The sequence below is a fragment of the Dromiciops gliroides genome, chromosome 4 (assembly GCF_019393635.1).
Source record: "Dromiciops gliroides isolate mDroGli1 chromosome 4, mDroGli1.pri, whole genome shotgun sequence".
Lineage (NCBI taxonomy): Eukaryota > Metazoa > Chordata > Mammalia > Microbiotheria > Microbiotheriidae > Dromiciops > Dromiciops gliroides.
Genome location: NC_057864.1, coordinates 229,348,639 through 229,362,335, shown reverse-complemented (window position 1 = coordinate 229,362,335; position 13,697 = coordinate 229,348,639). Strand labels below are relative to the sequence as shown.

Sequence of the window (13,697 nt, the reverse complement as noted above, 5' to 3'; positions counted from 1 at the left end):
TTATTAAGGAGAATAAGAATTTGGTGAAGAGAGAGAAAAAGAGGCCTAGATTCAGCTATCTATCTCAGGGAGCCAATGTCTCCAGCTCCTCTCCCCCGCTGAGGTCCTCACGAAAGAGAGCAAGAAAGCAAGCCTCACCCCTTCTTTGTCCCACAAGCCTCCTGTGAAACCGGGAACATCCCATCCACACACTCACACAGAGCTCCAAGCTAATTGCCTGGTAGCCTTGATTGACAGTATCCATGGGCAAATGTTACTTCCTGACACCAAGGAAATGACCTTCTAAGCCGCATGGCTTGCCCTCATACTCCTTCTCGTCGTGGTGGAGCTTTCTTACAGTAGCTCTCCAGCAGGTGGCATCACTCCAATTGTTACACTAACAATATTTAGGAGGATGAATAAACCTAATTCTAAAGAGAGGAGAATGGAGAGCCTGAGGGTGCTAATCTCCTGCCTCCCCTCCTGGCAAGAATCAAAGTCTCCCTTGTCGAAGGACAGAGGAGATTCTAAAGATAACTATTGATGCCTCCCTATCAGCCACATCTAAATGTAGTCATGTAGACAAACATAACCTAAATGGGCCACATATGCACACATACCTACCAAAATTTGAACTTGAAACAACCAGAAAGCAAATTTAAATAAAACATAGATTGTGAATATGATATTTGGCTGTTTGAGGAAGCCTTGTCTTTATAGTCAGGATTTCCTGGATGGGTGCTGTAAATTAGAATCCAGAAAAGATCTTCACCAGCAATTGATTCATAATGTGAATGATACTTTAATTTTTTAATAGATGGAAGTATTACAGAGACAATGAATGGCAAAAGGCACAAGATCTTTTTTGTGTTTTCTGATTTTCCTCCTAATAACACGGTTTCCACTCTTCATCTCAATTTTGCCCACCTACAACACGTAATTGAAATGCCAACAGCAGGGCAGGTCACTGGCAGGGAACGCACTCCCTCATGCACGCATGCAGGCCGGCAGCGGCAGCAGTAGCGGCCCAAAGTGGGGGTGAATAAAAGCTCTTCAAGTCTGCAATAAAAATGGCCTCCAATAAAACTACATTGTAAAAGATGGGAAAGAGAATGGCAAGAGTAAGAAAGTAGAAGAAGCAGAGCCCAAGGAATTTGTGTTGGAGAAGGTGCTGGACTGGCTAGTGGTCAAAGGGAAAGTGGAATATTTCTTAAAGTGGAAGGGTTCACAGACTCCAACAGCACCTGGAATCCTGAGAACTCGGATTGCCCCAAGCTGATGGAAGCGTTTCCGAATTCTCAGAAGGCCAGCAAAGAAAAAGACAGCGCCAAGAGAAAGTCCTTATCGGACAGTGAGTCGGCTTACTGCAAGTCCAAGAAGTGTGAGTCGGCCAACAAGCCACGAGCCTTTGCTCCGGGCCTTAATCCAGAACGAATCATTGGTGCTACAGACAGCAGTGGAGAGCTGATGTTTCTCATGAAGTGGAAAGATTCTGATGAGGCCGACTTGGTGCTGGCCAAGGAAGCAAACATGAAATGCCCTCAGATAGTCATTGCCTTCTATGATGCGATAGATCTAAAAAAAAAATTTTTAATAAAAAAAAAAGGGAAAAAAATGACAACCGCACTAACTTTATTTTCATTTTTTAAAAGTTTAATCCAGTGTGCCAAACAAAACTTGCCCCCTATGCAACAAAATAGGAAAAAGCAGTCTCAATATTTATTTAATTTTTCTAAAAACTGTATAAATCTGTTATATATTAAGTAATCATTTAATTTTAACCTAGGATTTTTTTCTATTATATTTCTACCAAGCAATTTGATGGCAAGAAAATGCAGTAAAACTCCATAGTAAGTAACTTGTACTTTTACATATAACTTATAGACCAATTCACTTTTTAAAAAATGAAGAGTAGGGGGTGGCTAGGTGGCGCAGTGGATAAAGCACCGGCCCTGGATTCAGGAGTACCTGAGTTCAAATCTGGCCTCAGACACTTGACACTTACTAGCTGTGTGACCCTGAGCAAGTCACTTAACCCCCATTGCCCCACAAAAAAAAAAAAAGAAGAGTATTTTTATTTAGTATTGGTTTTTATTTCTATTTTCTTTATTTTTTCAATTTCATATTCAATTTTAATAGTATTTTTCCTAGTTGTATGTCAACAATTTTTAGCATTAATTTTTACAAGATTTTGAGTTCCAAATTTTTCTCCCTCCCTCTCCTCCCCTCTTCCTAAAATAGTAGGCCATTTTATTTAGATTATATATATGCAATTATGTAAAATATATTTCCATGGGAGTCATGGTTGTAAAAGACGAAACATATCAAAAGAAAAAGAAACAAAAAAAGTAAGTGAAAAAAGTATGCTTTGATCTACAGTCAGAGTCCATCAGTTCTTTATCTGGATGTGGATAGCATTTTCCATTGTGAGTTCTTTGTACTTGTCTTGGATCATTCTGTTGCTGAGAAGAGCTGTCATGGTTGATCATCACACAATGTTGCTGATACTGTGTACAATGTTTTCCTGATTCTGCTCATTTCACTTTGCATACAAGTCTTTGCAGGTTTTTCTGAAATCTGCCAGCTTATCATTTCTTATTGCACAATAGTCTTCCTTTTCATTCATACACTGCTACTTTTTCTGCCATTCCCAATTGATGTACATCTCTTCAATTTCCAATATTTTGCCACAATGAAAAGTGCAGCTATAAATTTTTTACACATGTAAGTCCCTTTCCCATTTTTATGATCTATTTGGGATATAGACCAAGCAGTGGTATTACTGAATCAAAGGTATGCACAATTTGGTTGGGTTTTTTTTGTTTGGTTTTTTGGGCAGGGCAATGGGGGTTAAGTGACTTGCCCAGGGTCACACAGCTGGTAAGTGTCAAGTGTCTGAGGCCAGATTTGAACTCAGGTACTCCTGAATCCTGGGCTGGTGCTTTATCCACTGCACCACCTAGCCACCCTGGGTATGCATAATTTGGTTGCCCTTTGGGCATAGTTCCAAATTGCTGTCTAGAATGGTTGGATCAGTTCACAACTCCACCATTAATGTCCCAATTTCCCCACATCCAATCCAATATTTATCATTTCCCTTTTTTTTGTTATATCAGTCAATTTCATAGGTTTCAATTGGTACCACAGAGTTGTTTTAATTTGCATTTTTCTAATCAATAGTTGATTTAGAGCACTTCTTCAGATGACTATAAATAACTTTGTTTTATTTATCTGAAAACTGCCTGCTCCTATCCTTTGACCATTTATCAATTGGGCAATGACTTGTATTCTTATAAATTTGACCTCTCTCTATATCTATATCTATATCTATATCTATATCTATATCTATATCTATATCTATATCTATATCTATATCTATATCTATATCTATATCTATATCTATATCTATATCTATATCTATATCTATATCTATATCTATATCTATATCTATATCTATATCTATATCTATATAAAATACATAAATGAGGCTTTTATCAGAGATACTTGCTGTAAAGATTGTTTTCCAGCTTTCTGTTTTCCCTCTAATCTTGGTTGCATTGGTTTTATTTGTGCAAAAGCTTTCAAATTTAATACAATCAAAATTCTCTATTTTACATTTTGTAATGTTCTCTATCTCATTTGGTCATGAATTCTTCCCTTTTCCATAGATCTGACGGGTAGACTATTCCTTCCTTGCTCTTCTGATTTGCTTATGGTGTTATACTTTATGTCTAAATCATGTCTAAACCATTATGACCTTATCTTGGTATATGTTGTGAGATATTGACCTGGTTTGATCCTGTTGTTTTATAGTTTTCCCAGCAGTTTTTCCCCAATAGTGAATTCTTAAACTAAAGGCTGGGGTCTTAAGTTTATCAAACATTAGGTTACTATGGTCATTTACTACTGTGTCTTCTGTACCTTATCTATTCTATTGATCCACTACTTTGTTTCTTAGTACCAGTTAGTTTTGATGATTACTGCTTTATAATATAGATTGAGATCTGGTATTGCTAGGCCACCTTCCTTTGTATTTCTTTTCATTAATTCTCTTGATATTCTTGACTTTTTGTTCTTCCAGATGAATTTTGTTATTATTTTTTCTAGCTCTATCAAATAGTTTTTTGTTACTTGAATTGGTATGTGTAAAGAATTAATTTTTTTTGAGGTTTTTATGCCTCAGCAGGCACTGGCCTGGGACTCCGCAAACCATACAGTGCTCCACCCACTGGTTGTAGCTGTTGCCATGACGCTGGCACCTCATGTCATCACTACTCGCCGACGCCTACATGGGCCTGGCAAAATTATAATGATTGGAAGCCTAGTGAGGGCAGTCATGTGACTGTCAGAGCAGCCAGACAATTGGTTGGGGGCTGTGTGGGGTTTTGGGGGAACAGGGAGAAGTTGCCATTCTAACTGGATGTTGGAAGGTGACAGGAGCTCTGCTGTGTATTCTCAGCTGATTCCTGGGCGGTGGTATTTCTTCAGGTTGTATAATTTCCCTTTCCCCATTTTATTTCCTTTCCCTTGATCCTACTGATCCTGTTTGTGTTGTTTTTTTTTTTAAGTTCGTTCTTGTTAAAATAAATCCTATTCTGTTTTGAGGGAAGCTGCCAGTCTCCTTCCTTGCCCCAATATTGCGGCGAACCGCTTAGCTAACACTCCCCAATTAAAAATTGGTCCCCACAGTTTTTGGCAAGTCAACCAGGAGTTGATTAACCTAGTGAATTTCTTTAACCCACCTCCCCTCCCCCTTATTTGTCCACAAGCCAACTAACCTGGGGGACCTTCTTGCCCCTCCGCCACTGCCCCCTTAGGCAGTCTCCCTTGCTCTTAAAAAACCATAGCGTTTATCTTGCTGGTCAGAGAAAAGCCGGTTCATTTTGAACTGCACTATGATCGAATATTTGGTTCCCCCCTTGTATATTCTAATTGGCATATTTTGGGACAGCATATTGTCCAGATTTAAATTATTGGCCTGCTCAATACTTATTCATGGTATTGCTGGTTTCCTCCTCACAAACACAGTAAAAAATCTTTGGAACAATGGTATGGGAGAGTTTATCCCTCCCACTGAGCACATATACAATATTACTGGAAGCATTACAACTAAATTCAAACTTTACTATATTACCATAATTATGGCTCAAATGGTTATAAATTTTATTCTCATTATTGTCATTATTGCAATGTGGTAATTTTTCCAAAAAAGCTGTAAAGAGAGGAAGGGAGATGACCATAGTAGACCATGTGTTCAGAGGGATACCAGTACAGGTGCCTATATTGGAGATGACCTGAATTCAGAAACAGATTTAGACCAGTCTTTAGAATCAGATCAACAGAAACTTCTCCCCCTACAGGATGTTACAGTCCACAGAGGAGCATGGAGTACAATATATAGTCTATTCAGTCCAAAGGATCTGTGTGCATGGAAGAAACTTATACCTAGGTTTGATCAGAATCCGAAGTGAGTAATTTCTCAGTTAAGATCTATATTTAATACATATCAACCCACTTGGGCTGATGTCATTTGTCTTATGGAAATTATACTATCCCCAAGTGAAATTGCAGATATTGTCACAGCAGGAAATTCCTTGGTGGCCTCTGGGGAAACATTAACAGAGTGGCCTCTCCAGGAGCCAAACTGGGATTATAATGATCCACAGCAATTCCAAAAATTAAAAAATGCTAGGGAAACACTACTGAAAGGAATGGAATCCTGTTCTAAGAAATCTGACAACTGGCAAAAATTTTTAAAACTCACTCAGGAGCCTAATGAACAACCTAATAGATTTTATGATAGACTTCGTGAAGCTGCTAGGCAATTTACAAGACTGGACCCACTAGACTCAAAAGACTCCTATATTGCACATAATACATTTGTATATCAATCATTGCCAGAAATCCGTAAATTTTTTTATGACACAGTACCCAGGCTGGAAAGATATGGCTGTAGACAGGCTTAAAGAAATTGCCACCTATATCTTTGAAACTTGTTCTAATGGCTCCAAACCCCATGATTGAGCTGATGCTCAATTTCTCCATTTTTCTCCAAGGTCAATCTTAGTCGTAATTTTCCCTTACCTCCTTGTTTTTTGTTCTTTCCTTTTACATTTTTGTTGAATAATGTTTTATTTGTAATGAAGGTTGCATCCAGGGGTGTCGTTGTCAACTTCTACAGGCTCATGAGAGCTGATTGTTAAATTTTCAGTGTGATCATTTACTTCTCAGAAATTTGCAAACACTACAAATTTGTTGATTTGGTATTTTGTTGATAATGATGATTTTGTTGTTTGTCCTCTTCTATCCCCCCAACCTGCTTCACCCCAACAGGTGGTAGTTAAACATTTACCAGCACACCACTGGTTATATCCCATGGAGCATGTGCTGAACTGTCATGTCTGCTTCTGGTTAACCATATATACTTTGGTCAGTACTAAAGAATTTTAGTGTTTTAGGTTGATGAAACAATCACCTTTTTGGTCTCTTGGCTCTATAATTGTGGCAGAAGAGGGGCTTCGGTTTAAAAAAGAAGCAGCTTCTGGTTCCATTTCTTCCTCTTTAAATTGTGTGTTAAGTAGTTTTCTCTCCTTAGCCTTCCCATGAAGTGTGATGAAGGAGCTCCTTTCCCCTACCCTGGCAGAAATTTAGGTGAACTAGAAACTGGATCTCAGAGAACTAGCTGCCTTTTTTGCTTTGTGTTTTCTTTCCTAAGCAGAGGTGAATGAATAGCAATATTGAGACAGATATGTCTAGTCTTGGAGGCAATCTTGTGAATTAGAGAAATCCTTGGATCCTTAGTTGATATTTTATTTTCACTCTCTATATCTACTACAGTGAAGATCACCTGGCAAGGTACCAGACACTCAGGTCCTTTCTTGAGCTAAACTGCCAAGCATTCAAACTCTACCACAGAGAGAGCAACTCCAATGGGCTGGCCATGTTGTTTGAATGCTAAACATATGTTTGCCTAAGAGACTATTTTATGGAGAAGTCATGCAAGGCAGGTGCTCACATGGTGTTCCAAAGAAGCAATACTAGGACATTCTCAAGGTCTCTCTGAAGAAGCTTGGACTCAATTGTGAGACATGGGAGACACTAGCACAGGACTGCCCAGCATGGCATGGCTGCATTAAAGGAGGTACTGTATTCTATCATTGAAGCAGAATTGCAGCAGCTCAAAAGAAATGTGAGATGCACAAATTTAGAAATATCTCCATCCAAATGTTCATGTGGACTATTTGTGCCTTACCTGTGGTAGAGCCCTCCAAGCTCATATAAAGTCTGATCAACCACAATTGAATACATTATACCTTAACCTCAACACAGTTGATGTCATTTTGGTTTTGTAAAGAATGAAGGACAACAACCAACAGCACTTCTCAGAGAAGATGATCCTAATACCTGGCCTAGTTTTCAAAAAGACATGATTTGGGGGGCAGCTAGGTGGCACAGTGGATAGAGCACTGGCCCTGGATTCAGGAGGACCTGAGTTCAAATCCGGCCTCAGACACTTACTAGCTGTGTGACCCTGGGCAAGTCACTTAACCCCAATTGCCTCACTAAAAAAAAAAAAAAAGACATGATTTGTATCTGGGAGGAATTCTTTGCACAACAACCAACAAACAACCCTTCTTAGAGAAGATGACCCCAACACTTGACCTGGTTTTAAAGAAGACATGAATCTTGAGGAATTCTTTGAATAGGGATGAAGTGAAGTCCCTATTGAATGTCTATTCATTAGTTCCAAAAACAGCTTTATGTTTGTTGTTTAGTGTTATAAGATTATTGGAATTTGACTGATTCATTGGGAGGGGCCACACCTGGCCTCCCCTGAAGTGATGTATGCTGCTGAGGTCAGAAGGAGAAACCACTCTCCATAGGCAGTTTTTGAAGGATCTCCCCTTTTGGGGGAGGAAGATTAAACACTCGCTCGCTGAGGGGAGCTTGCTGCTCTTGCAAAGTTGTTTTTTCCTCCCAGTGGCGTGAGCAGGAGTAGCAGCAGACAAGTCATTCAAGCCTGGCTGTTAGCTGTTCTTTCCATTGAAGCTAGGAGCTCCAGGTAGTGAGTTAAAATATGAACTCTGCTCTTTTGAATAGACTTAGGTTAGAGCTAGGATGATTATCCGTATTTCTTTTCCCCTATTCCCTTGTCTTTGATTTGATTTGATTTGATTTTTGTGCTTAGGAGTTGCATTTTTAGCCAAATGAGAGATAAGAGCAATTGCAGAAGATGAAATAGGTCATTTTGATTACATGAAGCAGAAAAACTTCTACACAAACAAAATTCATGCAAGTAAAATATGTAGGGAAGTGGGTGAATGGGGAAAAAAACCCAAAGTATCAAATTTCTCTGACAAGAGTGTGTTGTCCAAAATATGTTAATGTTTAACAGGTAGATATATACATAGATACAATAATATAAAAAAACCATTCCCCCATAAATAAGTGGTCAAGAAATATGAACAAATCATTCTTGTTTTTTTCAATAAAAAGATTATTTTAAAAAGAAATACAGGGGCAGCTAGATGGCACAGTGGTTAAAGTGCTGGCCCTGGATTCAGGAGTAACTGAGTTCAAATCCGGCCTCAGACACTTGACACTTACTAGCTGTGTGACCCTGGGGAAGTCACTTAACCCCCATTGCCCTGCAAAAAAACCCCCCAAAAAACAAAAACAAGCAAAAAAAGAAATACAATTACCAAAATATTTCAAGAACCAAATTCACAGGACCCAGCATAAGAACTCCTGATGTAATTAAATTAATAAGAAATCATTGGTTATATAATTATTGTATGGACCCATTTGGCAGTCTGGTGAAGCCTATAGACTACCTTTCTTTTTTTTTCTTTTTCCAGTTACATGTAAGGGTAGTTTTCAACATTCATTTTCATGAGATTTAGAGTTCCAAATTTTTCTCCCTCCCTCCCTCCATTTTCTCCCCCCTCCATAGGATCGCAATCAGGTTATATATGTACAATCCACAAGTGTTCTTTTGATCAGTTCTTTCTATGAGGGTGCATAGTAAGCTTCCTCATTAGTTCCTGGGGATTGTCTTGGATCATTGCCCTGCTGAGAGTAGTTAAGTCATTCACAATTGCTCATTGAACAATACTGCTGTCACTAGGCACAATGTCCTCCCAGCTCTGCTCACTTCACTATACATTGATGTTCATTAGTCTTTCCAGGTTTTGGGGGAATCATCCTGTTTGTCATTTCCTGTAGCACAAGACCATTCCACTACAATCATATAACACAGCTTTTTCCATCATTCCTCAATTGATGGACATTCCCTTGATTCTCAATTCTTAGCCTCCACCAAGAGTTGCTATAAATATCTTTTGTACAATTTCCCCCCCTTTTCTCTTTTTCATGATTACTATTGTTAACTGTTTCCCTTCCATCCTATTCCCTTCCCCATGATATTTATTCTATTATCCATCTTCTTTCATCCTATCCCTCTTCAAAAGGGATTTGCTTCTGTCTGTCCCCTCCCTAACTCTGCCCTTCCTTCTTTTGCCCCTCTCTCTTTATCCCCTTCCCCTCCTGTTTTCCTGCAGGGTTAGAGAGATTACTCCACCCAATTGATTGTGTACATTATTCCCTCCTTGAGCCAATTCTAATGAGATTGAGGTCTTTGAGTGTGAGGCTCATTTACTGCCCAGATTAAATAGATAACTCCACCCAGTTGGGTGTGTGTGTGTGTTAGTCCCTCCTTGAGGCAGCTCTGATGAGTTTGAAGTATTTGAGCCTTTTCTGATGAGTGTAAAATTCATTTACTTCCCTGCTCCTCTCCCATCTCTTCCCCCATTCCATAAGCCTTTTCCAGTTTCTTTCATGTAGGATTTCACTTCTGCCCTTCCCCCTCCCCCAGTGAATTCCCTTCACCCCTCAATTTAACCCTAAAGATGTCATCACCTAGCTAAGTGACACAGTGGACAAAGCATCACCCCTGGACCCAGGGGGATCCCAACCAAAACCCGGCCTCAAACACAAGACAGTCACCCACTGTACAACCCCAGGTATGTCCCCCTGCTCCAATTTTTTATGGTTCTCTAGGGTCTTGTATTTGAAAGTCAAATTTGCCATTCAGTTCAGGTCTTTTCATCACAAATATCTTAAAGTCTTCTTTTTCATTAAAGTCCCATTTTTTCCTCTGAAAGATAATGCTGAGTTTTGCTGAGTAGGTAATTCTTGGTTATAATCCCATTTCCTTTGCCCTTTGGAATATCATATTCCATGCCCTCCAGTCCTTTAATGTAGAGGTTGCTAGATCTTGTGCTATCCTGACTGGGGCTCCACAGTACTTGAATTCTTTCTTTTTGGCAGCTTGCAATGTTTTCTCCTTGACCTGAGAGCTCTGGAATTTGGCTATAATATTCCTAGGAGTTTTCCTTTTGGGATCTCTTTCTGGATGTGATGGGTGGATTCTTTCAATTTCTATTTTAGCTTCTTCTTCTAGAATTTCAGGGCAATTTTCCCTGAAAATATCTTGGAAGATGCTGTCTAAGCTCTTTCCTTGATCATGGTTTTCAGGTAGACCAATAATTTTCAAATTATCTCTCCTGGACCTATTTTCCAGGTCAGCAGTTTTTCCCAGAAGATATTTCACATTGCCCTCTCTTTTTTTATTCATTTAGATTTGCTTTATTGTGTCTTGGTTTCTCATAAAGTCACTGGCTTCCATTTGTTCAATACTCATTCAGTAGGACTGCCCTAAATGTTTTGGTTGTTCATTTTCATATGTGTGCTATAACTGTAGTTATGTTACTAGACTGCTGCTTGTTGTAAGTGTTTGTTAATGTACACCTGTAAGAACCTTTTGTGTTTAGCCTTTCTTTGGTATAGAAGAAATAAATAACTATTCTATAGTTGATTTACATTATATGTGGGAGTCATTTTCTTCTTCGTTGCTGTTGTTCAGTCCTACTCTTTGTGACCCTATTTGGAGTTTTCTTGGCAAAGATACTATAGTGGCTTGCCATTTCCTTCTCTAGCACATTTTACAGATGAGGAAATGAGGCAAATAGGGCTAAGTGATTTGTCCGGGGTCACACAGCTATTAAATATCTAAGACCAGATTTTAACTCAAGAAGAAAAGTCTTCTGACTCCAGGCCAACTTTCTCCTTCAGGAGACCCTAAACATGAGACAAACTTAAAGTAATTTTCCACCAGGCTCCAGGATAGGGGTTTTATGAATGAAAGACAAGAGTCTGACTTCTCTAAATTGGGGGTTGTTTCCCCAGGTTTGAACCATACATAAATTCAGAGATGAAAGGGCCTTTTTTTGGGGGGGGGCAAGCAATGAGTGTTAAGTGACTTGCCCAGGGTCACACAGCTACTACTAAGTGTCAAGTGTCTGAGGCTGGATTTGAACTCAGGTCCTCCTGAATCCAGGGCCCATGTTTTATCCACTGTGCCACCTGGCTGTTCCTGTTTGAAAGGGCCTTTTTAATGGAGAGGGAAAGGGAAAAGGAAAGTCCCACTGGATCTGCCAGTAGTTTCACTTGTTACATATTGTTTTCCTGGTTCTACTTCATGTTCTATCACATGGAAAGAGGCAAGCAGAAATTATATTGTTTCTTGGTGTAATGAGTTTGATTAATGTGCAGACATCTCAAATGAAGGCAACCATGTAGGAGATACCAGGGACCTGTTTTTAGAAGACATTCTGCATTCCTTTACCTCATGAAGCTGCCTAGATAGAATTGTATGTGTCTTTAAATCTATGTGACTGAAGCATTGCTGCTCACTTTTTCTGGTGGTATTCAGGGATGAAGGACTCATTCAGTCACAACAGTGATACCATGCAATAATGAAGGAAGGGAGGGCCTGAGAGCCACCTTTCCCTCCTCTTTAGGTCCTGTGGCCTCTAGAAATGGGCTTGTGGTTTGGTCTTGTTTTGCTTGTCCTTTTCAGGTCTATGTGTGGAGAGTGCTCTGACTTGGAAGGCCTGAGGAGAGAGGAGCCCAGGATTTCTGGCAAGATGTTGCAACTAGCCAGGGAGGGAAGCCCTGAAATGGCTATGTCCAGCTTACTAGGTGCTAAGACTGGGAATACAAATACAAGTAGAAAGTCTTTTCCTTCAAGGAGATGAAAAAGAGCTGAAAGGAGAGTGGATAAGGTAAGATGAAGGTAACCAATAAGAAGAATTTGTCAAGAAAGTCCTGGAGAGAAAGGAGGACTGACTGGCTTCTTTCTTAAAATGAAGGGTCTGCTAAATGGAACCGGGATGCTTGGAATCCTAAAACTGGGGGAACACAGTGAGGGCCTGAGCCAATGGCAGAGATAAGAGATTCCTCAACTCCCCAAAATACTGGATAACCCTGGGAGAGAAGTAAAATGTAACACAGCTGGCTTTCATGCAGTGGGAAGTCAGAATAATCACTTACAAATAAACGACGTTAAGTTCACAGACAGGGTAAGTGCTAGCCTAGCCTTCCCTGGAGCACTGTTATTTCCTTCAACTTTGCAGCAACTACACACACAAAACTGGTTTCACCTGCAGGAGTGAAAGTAGAAATGCCCACTTGGTGTTAAGAGAAGATAGGAAACTGGAAGCAGCACCAGGAAGAGACAAAAGAGACAAGTCAGAGAACGGGCATCATTCCCCAGGCACCATTTCAACTGGAGGAGAAGAGTCGGGAGCTTTCCCTGTCACATGCCCTGTGTTTAAGTCTGTATTCCAAACCGAATTCCATCCTCCACTACTTTCCTCTGCAGGCTGGTGCGTCTCCACCACCTCCAGCTCGCTCCCCCACCTCCAACCCCCCAACCTGGGACTCACCTTAACCGAGGGGTTATGGGGCGGGAAGAGGTCGAGGGTGGGGACAGGAGAGAAACCTGGAGAAGGGAGAGAACGGTGGAGGAGCGGCCTCCGCCTGTGACTTGGCCCTCGGACGTGGGTTCTGGCGCCCCAGCCAGCTCCGCTGACCCGCCAAGCCAGAGGGCAGAGCGGGCCAGACTCTGCCCACGGCTCTAGTGAGCTTCCGGAGCCCCGGCAGCTACAGACCTCACAGACCAGCCCTAAACTAGGGGCCAGGACAGGGCAGGCCCAGCGCTCCTACTTCCGCCCGAGGCAGCACATGCTGCTCTAGTCTGCCTCAGTCACCAAGGCGAGAGAGGAGGCCTCTTCTGTCTGGCACCTTCCCTGGGGCGTGGTGGGATGACAGGCATTTTTTCTCTCCACTCCTCCCAATATTTTATTCATCCAACACATAAATGGCTACTGTGTGCAAAGCTCATGCCAGGCTGAAGGGTGAAAGATACAGATTTTACCTGAGTCCACCCTCCCTTCCCGCATTCATTCCTTTGGAAAACTTGTCAACCACACATGAGGGGAGAGAAGCAGACAACTAAGCAATTGGCCTGACTTGTGGAGCACTGGGTTTTCTGTAGAAGATAACTGAGTGAGATGCTTATCCAGGCACCAAAATGAGAATTAGAGCGCACCTATTTCAAATTTTTCCCTGACCCTAAAGCCCAAAAGAAGACCTCTGATTCTTTGGCCTTAAGCTACTCTATGAACCTATTTCCTCATCTGTAAAATGAGGAGTTTGGCTGACATGACTGCTAAAGATAATTTCTAACTTCCAAATACTATGATTATATGCATAAATCTTGGCTCTGTAGGGAAGGGAAAAAAGGAGAAATGCCAGAGTTCAAAGGATGGAGACTTGGGAAGGTAAAAATTTCTTAAAGCACAGTTCTAACTACG

At 40.7% G+C, this 13,697-nt stretch overlaps 1 protein-coding gene across 1 annotated transcript; it reads left to right on the top strand.

Moving 5' to 3' along the window:
• Positions 1 to 976: 976 nt before the first annotated feature.
• On the top strand, positions 977 to 12,962 carry LOC122754877 (chromobox protein homolog 3-like). The gene is given in 5 exon segments (XM_044003315.1): positions 977 to 998; positions 1,080 to 1,196; positions 1,199 to 1,545; positions 6,126 to 6,177; positions 12,658 to 12,962. Coding segments are annotated over 5 exon segments (843 nt in total).
• The last annotated feature ends 735 nt before the right edge of the window (positions 12,963 to 13,697 follow it).